The 16432-nt window shown below is 52.5% G+C and overlaps 2 protein-coding genes across 7 annotated transcripts in view; one reads left to right on the top strand and one right to left on the bottom strand.

The window, feature by feature from the left end:
- Positions 1–7878, top strand: part of PPFIA4 (PTPRF interacting protein alpha 4) — a 52690-nt gene extending 44812 nt beyond the window's left edge. For 4 of the 6 annotated variants that reach the window (XR_004031666.1, XR_004031664.1, XR_004031662.1 and 1 more), the window contains 4 exons: positions 823–891; positions 4719–4899; positions 5110–5218; positions 5499–7878. Coding sequence is in view for 2 of the 6 variants with exons in the window: in XM_030818623.1 (XP_030674483.1) it covers positions 823–891; positions 4719–4899; positions 5499–5548 (300 nt within the window). In the remaining 4 variants the exon portion in view is untranslated. The remainder of the gene's footprint in view (positions 1–822; positions 892–4718; positions 4900–5109; positions 5219–5498) is intronic. The other 2 variants (XM_030818623.1, XM_030818622.1) reach the window with 1 other exon arrangement.
- A 1060-nt stretch (positions 7879–8938) lies between these two features.
- On the bottom strand, positions 8939–15348 carry MYOG (myogenin). Its single transcript, XM_003264574.3, has 3 exons — positions 14676–15348; positions 13820–13901; positions 8939–13181 (listed from the first exon to the last, which is right to left on the bottom strand). Exons 1-3 carry the CDS (start codon positions 15219–15221, stop codon positions 13060–13062), a joined length of 750 nt encoding a protein of 249 aa, XP_003264622.3. The 5' UTR covers positions 15222–15348; the 3' UTR covers positions 8939–13059.
- Positions 15349–16432: the final 1084 nt, after the last annotated feature.

The following is a 16432-nucleotide window of genomic DNA, read 5'->3' as shown; positions in this document are numbered from 1 at the left end:
ACGATTTTCCCCTTTCAGACAATTTTTTTTTTCCAAGTAGGTGACGTCTCTTTATCTGTGTGTTCTATGATCCTACTTTTTTTTTTTTTTTTTTTCTTAGAGACAGAGTCTTGTTCTATCGTCCAATCTGGAGTGCGGGTGTGATCATAGCTCACTGTAGCCTCAGACTCCTGGGCTCAAGCTATCCTCTTGCCCAACCGGTAGCTGGGACTGTAGGTATTCACAACCATGCCCAGTTAATTAAAAAAATTTTTTTGAGACAGGGTCTCACTATGTTGCCAAGGCTGCTACTTTTTTTTTTTTTTTGAGACGGAGTCTTGCTCTGTCCCCCAGGCTGGAGCGCAGTGGCGCCATTTGGGCTCACTGCAAGCTCCATCTCCCAGGCTCAAGCAATTCTCCTGCCTCAGCCTCCCGAGTAGCTGGGACTACAGGCGCCCGCCACCATGCCTGGCTAATTTTTTGTATTTTTAGTTTCATCATGTTAGTCAGGATGGTCTCGACCTTCTGACCTTGTGATCTACCCGCCTCGGCCTCCCAAAGTGCTGAGATTACAGGCGTGAGCCACCACGCCCGGCTGCTACTTTAAAAAAAAATTATGTTGTTCTAATTTGCTGTATATGAAAGGATCCCAGGCTTACAGCTTTACTTATGAGTTTGCTTGAAGGAACAGCTTCAGAAAGGTGTGTAAAGGCCTCTAATGGGCTAAATGCACTGAAGCCTTGCATCTCTGCCCTTGGACCCTAGGAAAATGGTGAAAGATGGCATAAAGGTAGTTAACTATAGCCCTTCCCACCTTTCCCTCTCCTGCTCTATGGACTCCAGGCACGCCAAGTGATGGAAAGAGAGTTCAATAACCTGTTGGCCTTGGGCACAGACCGGAAGCTGGATGACGTGAGTACCTGGCCATGAATTAGGAGCCTTGGGGATTTGGTCATCTTAGTTGGATTGAAGTTCATGAGTTCTGCCTTCCCTGGGCTAATTGTTGGAAGGCTAGTCTAAGGGAGGAGAGCCAGAGGGGATGGGGATGATGTCAGGGGGTTGAGGAGGTGGACCAGCCCTAGAAGAACTTGTCTTGGGTAGTAATAGGCTGTCTAGAAGTCTCTGTGAAACTCCTGTGTAAAAGCTGAAGGCCCATGTGTTGTACTTCCAGCATCTTCCAATTCTGTGTCCCACCTTCCTATCCACATAGGATCAAAGATTTTCCCCAAAGGCCATATCTTTGGGATCACACCTTTTTCTTGATCTCTCAGACCATATATCTTCAGTGCTGAGCTCAGCACACCTCCAGTCTGCTCAGTAAGATTCCAGCCTGTCCTCCAGGAGTGTGGGTGTGTGGAGGTGATACCCTGCTGAGGTTGTTAAATGACAGGTTTGCTCTCTCGCTCACCAGTGCAGTCTGCACAGCTAAACACACGCTCGGGCTTTTACCATCCCAGCTTTCTCTAGTTTCACCCTTGGGTCTGCCTTCACACCAAGTTAAAGTTTTCCTCTCTCTGCCCTCCTGGTCACTGAAGGAACAGTCCCTTGCACTTGATTTCATCAGGCCTTCCCCTTGAGTTGAGGGAAGACCCTGGCATTCTGAGCCGTATGGCCCCCTTTGAGATGCCAACCTAAGCATCCTACTGTTTTGTTTTGTTTTGCACTGGTTTGCTGAGGTCACAGCCCCTCCTTAGTCCCCGCCTCCTCTTCCTCCCTCCTCACTTTCCTATCACTGCCCTTGCCTGTCAGGTCTGCCCTAGTGTTGATTTGACTCCAAACAAGTTAAAAGAAAGCCCAGAGTGTGTGTGTTTTTCGCTGCTCTGTCTTCAGTCAGATCACTGTTTCTTAGTAGGGTTCAACAGGGCGAAAATCCACCTTTGTAGAAGGATTGCTCTCCCTCAGGGGGACACAGGGCACTCTCAGGAATACACAGAATTTGTGGAATTGTTTTCTCCACAGAGGTACCTTGAAGTTTGGGAGAAAAGAATAGACTTATATATGTATTTTTTTTGGTCATTTAGATACTTTAAAGGGGCTAAACTGGTAGCTCTCCCCTCCCCTGACCCAGAGCTGTCCCAACTCTGAGAGATCTGTTTTCCCAATGCCCCTGTGATATTGACCCTCCCACTAATTCCGCATGCACTTAGGATCTCTGCTTTCTTTGTTGCTGTCTGGAGAAATGACTCCCATGTATCTATTAGTGTGGTGCTGTCTAATTTAGAAGCTATGTAGTCCTTCAATCCTTACAAAAATATTCTTTGAATGCCTGCCCTGTGCCAGGCATTGTGCCAGGCATGGTGGTTAGTGATGACGATGTCTCACTTTATGGTAATGATCACCACATGAGATAGGTTATGATGCCTGTCTTACAGATGAGGAAATTGAAGCTCAAAGAGGGAATGTACCTGCTGTGGCAGAGCAGGACCGGAGCAGATGCAAATCTGATTTCTGAGCTCTTTCTTCCCCCTTGTTCCACTTCCTCTGGGAAGCTTCTGGAGCTATCTGCCTTATCAGGCCCCAGACATTGGGGTAGAGTTATTGATTAGACATTGGGGTGCACATAGAGCTGTGCAGTGGAGTTTTTGGGATGCAACTAGGTGTGGGCTAGAGAGGAGGGTTTTTGTGGGAAGTGCAGAGTAGAAGCCAGGTCCTAGGAATAAGGTAAGATTTGGGGGTGAGGGGAGGGTCTGGAGTCCAAGGAGACTGCTTCTTGTCCAGCTGTCTAGCACATCATCAGCAACCTTGAGCTGTCTCTTGCAACCATACCCTCTGCCGATTTTGGTTCTTAGTGTCCCTTCTCAAGCTTCAAGGCTCTTAAGGGCGGTATCCAGTTCTCCCTGCACATGGAGATGAGGACTCAAGGGAAATGAGGAGGGGAGCGGGAAGGAATAACATCTGACTGTTAGAGGATGGGGGAGGAATGCAGAAACAGGTCCTTAGGTTTGGCTGAAGGTGGAAATGGAGACAAGGGGAAGGCGGGAGAGAGAAAAGAGGCTCTGGGCTAGGGAAAGAGCAGGATTATGGAGAGGACAGCAGTGACAAGGCAAGTTCCCAACAAACTCAGGAATGGGACTCCTGCATAAAGAGCCAGCTGCCACCTATTCATTTAATGAATATTTATTGAGTGCCTAATGTGATCCCAGGCACTGCTCAGAGGTTGGGGATACATTGGTTGGGACAAAAAAGATTATGGGTTCTGCCCCATGGAGCATAGAATTTGAGAGAGAGAAAGAGTGAGAGAAAGTAAAAGGCATGGAGGTAGGGAGAAAGGAAGGAGGTGGGAAAAGGAGGAAAGAGATACAGTCATACATGGCTTAATGATGCTTAGCCACGGGGATAAGTTCTGAGAAATGCACCATTAGGCAATTTGATCACTGTGTGAACATCACAGAATGTATTTACACAAACCTAGGTGGTATAGCCTATTGCACACCTAGGCCATATGGTATAGCCTGTTGCTTCTAGGCTACAAACCTATACAGCTTGTTACTGTATTGAATACTGTTGGCATTTGTAAGTATTTGTATATCTAAACGTAGAAAAAGGACAGTAAAAGTATTATAATCTTATGAGACCACCACTGTATATGCCATCCATCACTGACTGAAACATTATGTGGTGCGTGACTGTATTAATGAAATAATCTCATAAATACATATAAAAATGCTACTAGGATGCATGCTGTGACACAGAGGTACATGGTGCTGAGAATTTATCAGAGCATTTGACCCACTCAGGGCACACACAACAAACCCTAGTGGGGCAGGGCTGGGAGGGGTTGTTGAGGCAAGAACAGGTGGGTGAATGTCCATTGTTCCTGCTAGTCCCACTCTGCCTGCATCAGATCTGAGAACATGGGGTGGAGGGAGATTGGGCATGGCTTCCAAGCAGGGTGGATGGAGGCTCTGAAGTGTGGGATGGGGAGGCCTGTGCTGAGGGGGATCCTGTAGGGTTGTGGCCCTGGGTGCCCTGTGGCAGAGATGGTTATTTTGGAGACATGGTTGGCATGGGTGAGGGGGGTAGATGGCAGGGGGCTGCCTGCCATGTCCTTTGGAGGAGCCTGCGTCTGCTTGGTGGTCTGCTTGACCCATCCCTGTTACAGGGTGATCTCATCTGATCCCATTAGTGATAGGCAGCCTGAGAAACAGGTAGGGCAGATGTTATTATTCTCATTTTACCGATGAGGAAACTGAGGCTCAGAGGGGTCACTCACCTGGTACAGGGTCACATAGCCAGTAAAATGGCAGAGCCAGGATTAGAAGCCAGGTGTCTGACTCCCGCCCGACATAGTACTCTTCCGGCATACCAGGCTACAGCCATTCGGAGGCCCCAGAAGGACAGGACAGTGTGTATAGGGACTGGCTGTCACCTCCCATGGGCTGAGGCTGAGGAGTGCCTTGAAAGGTGAATGGTCATGCCAAGCCTACTTTGAGAAGATTGCGGTGGGCTGGGAAACAGTTCAACTTCAGGATGGCAGACCCAACGAGATTCTCCTCCCCACACACACACTCCCTCCATCCGCCACCCAGAGACAGGGAATTTCAGAGTCTCAGGGTTTCCCGATTCACTGTACAGATGGAAAAACTCAAGGCTAGAAAGGGGAAGTGACCTCGCTCCCTCTTTCCAAAGGGGTGGGAGTGGTGCCCCTAGAATCAGCGGCGACTGGCCCCCTCCAGGCAGGGCGTGAGGATGGCAATTCCAACAGGGCCTTCGGGCCTCTGGTGTCCCCCACGGTGCAGGGGGATAACAAGGTGTTCCGCCGCGCGCCCTCCTGGAGGAAGCGCTTCCGGCCGCGGGAGCACCACGGTGGCGGCGGCATGCTCAGCGCTTCAGCGGAGACCCTCCCGGCGGGCTTCCGTGTGTCCACCCTGGGGCCCCTGCAGCCCCCGCCGGCCCCGCCAAAGAAGATCATGCCTGAAGGTGAGTAACAGGCGGGCTGGGCATGGCCGAGGCCCAGCCGAGCGCGGGCTCCTTCCTGGCACCCCAGGGCCGGGCCGGGTGGAGAGGGGCGAGGCCGAGGCTGGTGCCCCGCGCTCCTGGGCTGCAGCTGCACTAACGCTCTGCGGGGAGCGTGTGCGCGCACTAACCCGCCGCTCTGTGTGTTCTCCCGCGGCTGCCGACTTCTCCCAGCCGGGACGGCGGGGTCGCAGAGACTGGAGACCTCCACGGTTCGGACCTACTCCTGCTGACCCCCCATCCTCCCGCCCCGGGTCTGACGGGGGTGTGCCCGTGGCTCGGGGTAAGTGGGCCAGGCCCGGGGTCGCGGGCACCTTGCTGCTGGCCCTCGGCCCCATGCACCTGCCCTTGGCTGCCGGCCTGGCCCTGCCGCTCCAGCACTGCCTGGCTCCAGCCCCGCTTACCAGCACTGCCCGGCTTGCCCCTTCCTGCTTCGTCTGGCCCGGGGCGCTTTGCGCTTGGAGCACGCTGCGTTGCCGCTGTCGCACACGTCCTACAACCTGTCTCGCAGATGCCTTGCAACCTGCCTCACAGTGCGATGCCTGTCTCTCTCTCTCCCTCAGCTCACTCCCACTATCTCTACGGACACATGCTCTCCGCCTTCCGGGACTAGCCACGGCCCCCAGGGCTGGCTTCTTCCTTCTGGGTTTCACAGGCTCCTCTGGCCCTGACCCCTCCTGCTCGTTCCCCTTCCTTCCGCGGCTTCTAGTCTCGTCCGTGACTTTCCGGTTGCCCTGGATCTCAGAATATATTTGTCCACCCCCTCGGCACCCCACTACCCTGAGTCCCACCGTGTGTCCGTTGTAAGTCTGGTGGGTGTGGCTGGGGTCTCCTGGTATCGTGGAGGCACCCAGGTTGTCCACGCTTGGGATTCTGGGGGAAGGAGAGAAGGGCAGCCCAGGGTGAATGTGAAGCCACCCTTCCTCTTCTGGACCCAGCCTGGTCTGCACTGCAACCTCCACCAGGACCAGGATCCTGGGCCACAGGCTGGGATGATCCTTCCAAGAAAGGGTCGTTTCAGATGCAGCCCTGCTTGGGCTATTGAACCTTAGGGTGTCCGTCCACATCTGGCTGTGCCAAATGGTCTGACAGCCAGCATCACCACTCTCCCGACCCATCACCATGACTGCGGTTCCTGCCCCCATTCTGTTGGGGACAGGGAGGGGCTGGGAAGGGCTACTGAAGGCCCCATTCTCCTGCAGGATGTCGAGGCTGGGAGGAGGAAGACTGAGGTAGAGATTCCAGGCCCTAGCATAAGCTGAATCCCAAATGTGGGTTTGGGAAGAACCAGAGAGAAATGGATCCCTGAGCTCTGAGCCAAGGGTGAGGATGGGGAAACTCTAAGCTCCTGCCCAATAAGAGGTATAGGCAGACCAGCCAGAGGGAGAGCCAATGGCCTCTGGTAGCCTTAAGCCCAAAGGGCAGTGGGAATGTCCCCTGCCCCAACCATTGGGTGGAGCTCCTGCTGGGCTGTGGGGAAGGGAGGTTGTGTGGATCTTGACTCTGGGGCAGAACAGATCTAACCATGCGTTGCTAGCTCTGCTCCAGCATCCCTTCCCCTTCTCTCCTCCTCTGCATCACTTCTTTAGTAATCCCAGCCCTATAAAAATGAACCTGATGGGTGGATTGAATATACATTGGCCCTAAAGTCATGTTTGGGGAAAAGGCAGACGAAGGCCTCCTTTCTCTGACCTCCCAGGAAGAAAATAGCTTCTCCTACAGTGATTCATGTCCCAGGTCCAGGAAATCCAATGTTGGTGAAGGCAGCCACTCTCCTGCTTGTCCCCAAATCACCTAACCCTCATCCAGGGCTGTTTTGGTGAGCAGGGACTGCCTCCTCCCGGAATTCCTAAGATCCACCCAGCTTGCACCATTTTCATTGCTTTCCCCAGCAGCATGATGGGAACCCGAGCTGAGGGATACAGGTCCTGATTTGGTAGGAATATTATTCCCAAGAAATACCCCTCCTCACCTACTCCCTCCTCCTACCAAGGTGCCTGAAAATGTTCAAGACTTATGTTCAGGGTGGGATGATGGAACCTAGGGCTTCATCAAAGTGAGAGGAAAGGAAAAGCATCTGGCATGTGTTTCTTGGATAGGGGCCAGTGCAGTGCCATCCTACAGGTGGCTGGAGCAGCTGCTTTGCAACCTGATCACCTGGAGTTCTGAGCAGGGGCTAGGCTTGCAGGTGAGATAATGGGCCAGGGCACCCAGTCCAGAAGGAGCAATGGCACCTGGGCAGTGCCAGGGCTTAGAGCCTGCTCCTCCTTTTCAGTAGAGGAGAGGCCCATCACTGGTGTGGTGGGGTGGGCTCTCCCCTAGGCTTGGGCAAGGCAGCCACCTGCCCTTGCTCTCCCTTAGTGTTCCCTGGCCTCCCTGCCATCAGGTTGCTGGGAGTGGAGATGGAGGGATTATTGAGCAGAAAATGAGTTGGATGGAGATAAAGAGCTCCCATCCCTGGGTAATGGATATTAAGATGATGGAGATTCCTAAGATTGGTGGAGTTGGGCAATGCACAGCCATCTGACTCCTTCAGGGTGCTCTTGATGGGCTGGCTGTAAGGGAGACTCAGTCCCAGCCTCTCCCCTCTACAACTCCTGCCACTGTTGGCCATGTCGTAAGGCAGCAGCTGTGCCAGGATAGCTGGGTCCATTCAGAGCACCTTGAGAAGTATTGCAGGGAGGTGTTAAGAAGAGAAATCTGTGCAAACAGTGATGGAAGGCTGTTGTCTTGGTGTATCCCTTGCCTCATAGTCAATATATTTTTTTCTTTGGCGAGTCACCAGTGACCCAAGCCCTCCACACCAGCCTCCTGTATCTCATCAGGTCCCTTCTCAGTACTGTATTTGCTCAGTGCATCAGGAATGGGTGTATGGGTGTGTGTGGGTGGCTGTGAGTGTGAGTGTGTACGTACCAATAAACAACCTGGTTTTAAGACAATGTACAAATGGCCTCCAGTCTTTTTTTTTTTTTTTTTTTTTTTAACTCTGAGCTCACCTGAGATTTCCAGTTTCTTTCACAGTTGTAAAGGCTGCTGTACTCTAGGAAGGAAATGTCACAATTTTCAGAACTTACAGTCAATAACAGTCTGTTTATTTATGTAAGCACAGGATTGATAGATTAATGTTTGGGTTGCATGTGCCCAGTGGGTAGAGGACCAGATAAGGAGAGAGGAGCCTGATGTCTTCTTTCATCTCGCTCACCTGGTCAGGCTGTCACCCTTTCCTGCTGCTCCTGGAGTTCCTTCTCCTGAATGCCCCTTGGTCACATCACTCCACTGTTCCCACTTTCAGCAGCTCCCAGCACCTCTAGATCAGAGTGGCAGTTCCTCCTCAATGTGGCCTAAGAAGCCATTCATGACTTGGCTCCTTCACCTCTCCTCCCACCAGTTTCAAGTCCACCTAACTCAGAAACATGGTGTCCATCCAACCCCGTCACCAGAAGGCAGCGTGACTGCTTCTGTCCTTACCTTTGTAGTTTTGAGCTGTCAAGACCACTTCAAGCATCACTGGGGAGGCATCACCTGCCTCTCCCCAGCAGGACTAGTTAACCAGCAACCTCTGCTCTCCGGACACTCTGTACACTGCACAGGCTGGGCAGTGATTGCCTCCGACGCTGGGCTGAGTTACTTCCTTTAGGGCAGTCTGGTTGATCTCTCCATCCCTAAGTGTATATCTTCGAATGAATAAATGCACCAGCCTTCTCTCAGAGGGTTGTATAAAGATTGATATTAGTAAAAGCTAAAAATTACTGAGTACTATTGTTTGCCAGGCACTGTTCTAAGCATAGTAAATATATTAACTCATGAATCCTCACAACTCTGATATATTCTCAGCATTTTATAGAACAGGACATTTTAAGACTAAGATAATACAGCTGGTAAGAGACAGATGTGGGTCTCAAACCTAGGCCTTCCTGACTCCGGTGCCTTGTCCGTAACTATGATATGTATGTTCAAACTCCTGACCCAGTGCCAGGAGTATTTATCTTTTTTTTTTTTTTTCATTAGGAGTAGCATGATGAAAAGGAATGCTTATCAAATGTTGCTAGCTTCTCTTTTAAGTAAACTCAAGCCCCTGCCCCTCAACAAGCCTTCCCCAGCTACCCAGCTCCCTTTCCCTGATTCCTTTGTGTGTACAACTCATGTGGTCTTTGGCTGCTGTGAATCTCTGGGGAGCCGTGTTTCCCCTGCACCCCTGAGTGGTGAACTCCCTTTCGTGTAGCACAGTGCACCATGCATCCTGTGTCCTCTTTAAGTCTGATGGTGCCCCAAACACGGATGGAGCAAGGACAGCAGAGTCCATGGGCACAAGTGACAGGGAGTGGGACAAGGCACCCTGGACACAGCCCAGGGAGGGAAAACAGAGGTGAGGGAAGGTCCTGGCCCTGTGCCTACAGGCCTCTGGGGGTCCCTTGCTACCCTCTCCAGGAACAAAGGTAAAACTGATGAACCTTGGTGACTGGCTGGCTATGGGAATGAGATCTTCACTGAAGGGATCCAGGAAAACTATGACTTCCTTGTGCTGCTTTCCACTGGGACGGGGGATATAGATGGAGCCGACTTATGTGGAAATGGGAGTTTGACTTTGGACATGCTGGGCTTGAGGTGAGAGCTGGACATCATGGTTCGATCTGCACTTGTAGGAAAGAAGAATCTAGGTGTCTTTCCTAGAACCCTTTCCTTTGCTCCCTCTAGGAATGCTCCAAGCAGTGAGGGGCAGGGAGTCCGGATCAGAGTGGGGACCTGTGGCAGAGGGGGACAGGGATGAGGCACAGCCAGAATCGTGGAGGGGCTGTGATTGGAGTTTCCATTCAGGACTGGGTTGAGCTTCCTTAGCCAAAATCCCGGCTCAACGTGAACTCTTCCAGGCCCGCCCTCAGGCTTTTCTGCCCCAGCATGGGGCCCAGAAGCCTGGGGAAGCCCAAGGAACCTAACATGTTGGGGTGGCTTTTTACCCAGGAAACAGATACCTGAGCTGAGGGGTATCTTTTCCTCTCACCCTCCATCATCCCTCTGCCGCCTCCCTCTCCAGTTGATCCACCCTGTCTACACCTGCAGCACTTAAGAAGGTTTTCCAGTCTACCAAATAAATTACTCTGAGAGGTTAGATCCCTAGGAATGCTTATTGGAGTGCCACAAGTAGTACTGTTAAGCGTTCAATTCACACCAATTATCTAAGCACTCGAAGAAGTTTCTATTTATGCACCAACAATTGGTATGCCAATTTTAAGTAATATTTATCTTTTCATTGTAGCAGATTCCCTAAAGTCCATTATTAAGCAACATTTGATTAACCCAGTTTGATTTATTGTAGGTGCTTCCAACTAAAGAACAAATTTGAGCTAATCCCCCTAAAGAACTCCAACTCATTGTTCATTAATTGGAGTCTTCTCTGTAATTCTGTTGTGAAGATTAAGCATTTGCCATGGTTCGATAACAATTGTTTATTCTGTGAAAATAACGAGTGAGGCTGGCCTCCTGCTTAGCAGAGTTTGCCATTCACACCTGTGGAATTCTAGCAAACTGTTTTTCCCTTAAGGACTTAAAGACATGAAAAAGTAAGGAGACAGTGACTACACTCCACCACGGTAGGGATCTATTGCACCCAGTATCATTGCTGAGGACTGTTCATTCTTTCCAGAGTCTGAACGTGACCCTCACTGTCAATTGTCAGGATAACTGAAGAGGAGTAGACTTCAAAAATATATCCAGCAGCCCGAGAACCTGTCCTTCAGTAGAGCTGAGTGCCTTCCTTGGCCAGCCCTTCTTATCCCAGTAAGAAGGAGGGCAAGGGATGGGCAGGTCACAGCTGCAGGTGACAGGGTGGCTTCCACCCTAGGAATGTGGGAGGTGCCAGAGGCAGAGGAAATGAACTTGAAGGGAGAAGATCCTCCATGAATATGTTCTGAGTATTTTCAGAGGGTAATAAGGGAGTGAATGTAGATTCCAGAGCCAAGGCACTGCAGCCAGCCCGGTTGCCCTCCTCATTCCCCAGGGCAGTGAATCAGGGCTAAGAGTCATGGAAATGACCTTGGTCTTCCTCTCCAGCCCCTCCAAGGGGGAAAGACTAAACTCAGTGATACCAACTTGAAAAGAAGAAAATCCCACCAATGGGAGCAGAGTAGGCCAATTTGCAATTCCCAATAAGCCCTGCCTGACTGGTTTGGGACAAGCAGGCAGTGGGGGAGACCCTCCCTTCTGCACCCTCACCTGAGTTCTGTGAGCCTCCGGAGGCTTCTTCTGATCCTTTTCCTTAGGCAGAGTTTCTGAAGAAACTTGGGGGGCACAGTGGTAACTCTCCTCTCCAGCAGTAAGGTCAGGAGGGTGGGTGTGGGAGAGATGGCCCAGCTGAGCCCAGAGCCGGTGCAGGGTGGTCGCTAGAGCTTCAGGCAACACTGGGTTAAGTCCATTGTCAAGGGCCCCAAAGAATTAAGCAGGGCTGGAATGTACCATGCTCTGAATCCCTGCTTCGGTAATGATTCTGAAACTTATAATTTGCAATAAATCTGATGAACTTAGCCCCAAGCAGTTGGAATTAATAAAGTTTTCAGTAGATGTCCATGTTCAGTTTGAATTCTAGCTCCTGTTAACTCCCCAGTTAATCCTTATGTAATGTCTATCCAAAAATCTCTGTTCTCAACTTCCCACCCACCTTCTACCCTCAGGAAGCTAATATTTGAAAAATAGCACCCCAAAGGAAGAGAACCCCAGCTTCTCTTCGATTGTTCTTTGTGGACCCCTTTACCCTCCCCGAGCTAAATCTGAATCTCCTTCATGCTGGGAGCTGCAAGCAGGAACCACAATCCCCTTCCGCCTGGAGGGAATGGAGGAGAATGGGGAGGGGCCATGCTATTTGGCCCACAAGGAAATGACAGTGTCTGATCCCCCTTCCTCACCTCCCACTTCTCTACAGGGCTCCTGGTATTGTGACACCAGGGCAGAGGTGGGGACTAGGGAAGGGAAACCACAACTTCTAGCTCTGCATTCTGGCTGTGGGCTGAGCACTGGGCTTACGAGGTGCTCAGTTAACTGAAACCAGAGGACCCGTGGGACACGACGCAGAGCACAGCAGCCTGTGAGCAGTGGCTGTGAAGTATTGTCATAGCCAGTTGTCCTCCGTGTCCCACAAGGATGTCTGTGGAATCTGGTCTCCACCTAGACTGAGGTCCAGACATGCTCGACTTCCTTCGTCATGGTAGAAAGAGCAGGGGTACCCAGTGCCTAGTGACCACCGGCAAGATGAGGCCCTTAGCGCTGTGGAGCCCTGCCCACTAGGGTGTGTCTGGACTGCTCAGTGGGAAGGGGCAGGGCTGTCAGTCATTTCCCTCCCTCTGCATCATCACTGACACTCTTCTGGCAACCAGTCTTTATTCATTTTTTAAAAAAGGAAATCCAAATAAGTTAGCAAAAAAAAAAAAAAAATACAAAACAATGGCAAAACCACACGATGCTTAGTTAACAAAAGAAATCACCCCCAAGAGGCCCCAACCCCTTTTCCCTGCCTGTCCCCGGCAACTTCAGCACAGGAGACCTTGGTCGGATGGCAGCTTTACAAACAACACACGAAACAAAACAAAACATAAAACCACTGGAAGGTTCCCAATATTCACTGCAAAAGTTTGGCCCCCCAGGGACTTCGGAACAGAGGACTATTCCTCTCCCCTTCTTCTCTCTCAATTCAGGGCAGGCCCAGCCCAGCCACTGGCATCGGGAAGAGACCAGAACAGGAGATGTGCACAGCTTGTCCAGGTCAGGACACTGTGTCTCTCAAACCGTTTCACTCGGGGGGTGGAATTAGAGGCCGCGTTATGATAAAAAGGAAGCTCCTGAGTTTGCCCCCTGAGCTGGGGCATACACGAGGGGGCGCTCTGGTCCCCTGCTTTACCTCCCTGGAAAGGGGATGCCCTCTCCTCTTAGGAGGCAGCTGAATGAGGGCATCCAGTCCCTTGTTGGGGGGTGGGTTAACCTTACATGGATGAGGAAGGGGATAGTCTGGCCTATGGCACCCCAGAGCTGGCTTCCTAGCATCAGGGCAGCCTGGCTTAGGAGGCCCCTGCTACAGAAGTAGTGGCATCTGTGGCCAGCTTGGGGGGCTCACAAGGATGCCCGGCTTGGAAGACAATCTCAGTTGGGCATGGTTTCATCTGGGAAGGCCACAGACACATCTTCCACTGTGATGCTGTCCACGATGGAGGTGAGGGAGTGCAGGTTGTGGGCATCTGTAGGGTCAGCCGTGAGCAGATGATCTGTAAGGGGAGGTGGGAAGGTGGTACCTGGGTGAGGAGTGGGGGTTCTTGAGGCCCAGAATAGAGGATGGGACCCTTGGGGTGACAGAGGTTTTCCAGGACAGATGAATGACAAAGCTCTGGAGTTCTACTCCCTAGTCCCTGCCTTTCCCCATGCTCTGTGAGTGAGTGTGTGTGTATGTGTGTGTGTGTGTGTGTGTGTGTGTGTGTGTGTGTGTGTGTATGCGCCTCTTCTCTGAAATCCCCTAGTGAGGTAGGGTTTGGAAGCAGCCACTCAAGTTGGAGCAGGATGGAGCGCCCCAGAGACTGGACCTGCCCTTTGCTCGGCCCAGTTTTGCAGCACTGACTCAGCATTTCGCAGGGACCCCTGGGGCAGGGACATTGTCCTCTCTGTGGAGAAGGTCAACCACCAGGCATCAGCTGGGGAACTGCAGGAGCCACTATCACTCCTTTGCTGGTCAAGACTGCAGGGGCACACAGAACCTCCCAGCCCACCCTTTGGGCCCTGGAGTCAGCAGGTCCCTGGAGAGACCCAAGGGAAGAGGACCAGAGCAAGGAATAAGGTAAGAGGGGAGAACCTGGCCCAGGGAGGGACTGAGGGATTGGAGCCAAGGTTACCAGGGTCAGGCCTCACTTACCCCCTGGGTTGGCGCTGAATTCCAGTGCACTGCCCCACTCTGGACTGCAGGAGGCGCTGTGAGAGCTGCATTCGCTGGGCACCTGCAAGACAGGGTGAAGGCCCAAGGTCGGGGCACAGCCATTCTTTGATGTGTCTCTCTGCCTAGTCCCAGGGGGCAGAGGCACCTGTGGTGGGGTTGGAGGGTGGGCCACAGGCTGTGGCTTTCCAGCCCAGGCCATCCCCAACCCCAGAATCTTTGTAACTAGCTCCTCTCACACCCCAAAGGCCCTGCTTCCAGGCCTTTCTGGCTTCCATCCTGGGTGGTGGTTCTGCTCTCACGGGACACCAGCTTAAAGGGGTCCCTGGTTCTCCTGACTGTGGCGATAAGGGTGATGGAGACAGATTTTGTGGCCCAGTGAAGGTCGCTCTGTGCAGGCCTGCTGGAGTTCCAATGAGACTGAGTGGGTTTTCTCTCTGCTCAGCCACACCCAGGATGGGGGTGAGGCAGGGGGCAAAGCAGTCTTCTCTGGTGAACTTGGCCTGGCCTTTTAGGCTCTGACTCAGGCGCTGGGATTAATCCTCACCCTCACCCGGGCTGACTGTGGCCTTGCTGCTGATCCTTTCTTCAGTCCTCTGTTCCCCACCCCCACCCCTTCTGCACTTCCTCCCCACTGCCTTTATCTTGTCTGGAAAGAACATAGGACACAGTAGGTCAGCTGGATAGCCCAGCTCTGACCAGGGAAGGGCTCCTGCAGCCCCTCGACCTGTCTGGCACCTGCTCCAACTCTCTGAGCCCCTGTTGGGGTCTTGAGGCTGTCCAGGTGCCTCCCTCTGGCCCCCTCCCCCTGGGGCAGGGGGACGGGATGGCCACTTACCCCTGGCTGGGGCCCGCCCCCGCCCCGGTAGCGGAGGTCACGCTCCTCCTGGTTGAGGGAGCTGAGCAGGGCCTGGAGGCGCTCGATGTACTGGATGGCGCTGCGCAGGATCTCCACCTTGGGCAGCCGCTGGTTGGGGTTGAGCAGGGTGCTTCTCTTCAGGGCCTCGAAGGCCTCATTCACCTTCTTGAGCCTGCGCTTCTCCCTCAGTGTGGCCGCCCGCCGCCGGTCCACGGACACCGACTTCCTCTTACACACCTTACACGCCCACGGCAGGCACTGGCCTGGACAGTGCTCGGGGGTCCCCAGCCCCTTGTCCTCGAGGGGCCCTGGGGCCTCGGGGCTCAGGGTGAGCTCCGTCCGCTCATAGCCTGGTGGTTCGAAGCCCTGGAGGTGGACAGGCAGGTAGTTTTCCCCATCATAGAAGCGGGGTTCCTGGTAGAAGTAGGGGGATGTCTCATACAGCTCCATGGGGTCGGAAAAGGCTTGTTCCTGCCACCAGCCCCCAAGCTCCTGCAGCCCCTCACGCCAACTGCTGGGTGCCATTTAAACCCTCCCCGCTGGCATGGAACCAGAGATAAATATAGCCAACGCCACAGAAACCTGAGCCCCCTCTAAGCTGTTGCTGCACATCAAGACGTTTACAGTGGATTACATGTGATTCCCCTTCTCTCTCCCCCATGGCCCCCACCCCACCCAGCCAGCCTGCCCCTGGCCCAGGCGGGCTCCTGTGCACGGGTCGGGAGGCCGTCGGGTGTAATTTGATTAGTTTTCATTTCTCAGCAGCCTCTGTGGGGCAGGGGCATTGGGGGAGGACACATTCCCCTCTCATCTGCTCCTTTCAATTACTCCTAGCTGGGCGGCCTGCCTGCTCTCTCCTTGCAGTCCCGAAGAAGCTGGTGGGTATAGGGGGAGGAGGGAACAAGGAAGGGTAGGCTTAGGCTGGAAGGGGCCCTAAGAGCCAACTTATCCATCTCCTTGCTTCCTGACAGCACCTTAACCACACTACATCAGTCGATGAGACTCTTTTAAAGACTTCCCTCCGGAAAGAATGGGACTGCTTCAGATTCTGGGCATTCATGGGCACTCAGTATCTGGGGATAAGAAGGATCAAGACTCAGAGCAGCTGATAGATTCCACTTTTGGGGTTCCCAAGCAGCTTTGACCTGTATGTTCTCTTAGGTCTCATCTGGGGGGTAAACTGAGGCAAGAGAAATTATTTGGGTTTTGGTTTTCTTGGCAGGGGTAAAGAGAAATTTCCTCTTTAATACAGCAGCCATGGTCAGAGCAGAGGTTAGAATTTACAGCCTACACATTGCCACCTTCCCCAGAGCGGCAAGGTCAAGATGTACTAAGCTCCCTGTCTCCTCCCTGTCTCACTCCGGACCATTGATCTGTCTTTCTGTGTTACCTCCTCAACTCTTTTTCCAACACCAGAATTTTCCTGGCTCATTACTGTGGATGGGGGTGAAAAAGTAGAAAAAACAGAGCCCTTCAAACTCAGTTTAAATCTCCTCTCTCCTTGGCCACCGGGGTTGGTTGTTCTGCCTCTTCCTGTCTGAGCCATCAATTTTACATGTATCATGCAGGTCTCAAACGTCAGGTAGAGCAGGGACTATTTAATCTTCAGGCCTCTCAGGCCATGGTCACCTCTCAGTAGGTGCCTCAGGGTCTGAGAGGACAAATTCCTCCCAATGCAGTGGGCAGACCTCAGACACCAGCAGTGAACAAGGCTCAGTCTTAGGGCTGGGGATTAT

This window comes from Nomascus leucogenys, chromosome 9 (assembly GCF_006542625.1).
Source record: "Nomascus leucogenys isolate Asia chromosome 9, Asia_NLE_v1, whole genome shotgun sequence".
Taxonomy (NCBI): domain Eukaryota; kingdom Metazoa; phylum Chordata; class Mammalia; order Primates; family Hylobatidae; genus Nomascus; species Nomascus leucogenys.
The sequence above is the reverse complement of the archived record's forward strand: the minus strand, read 5'-3'. Positions and strand labels throughout refer to the sequence as shown.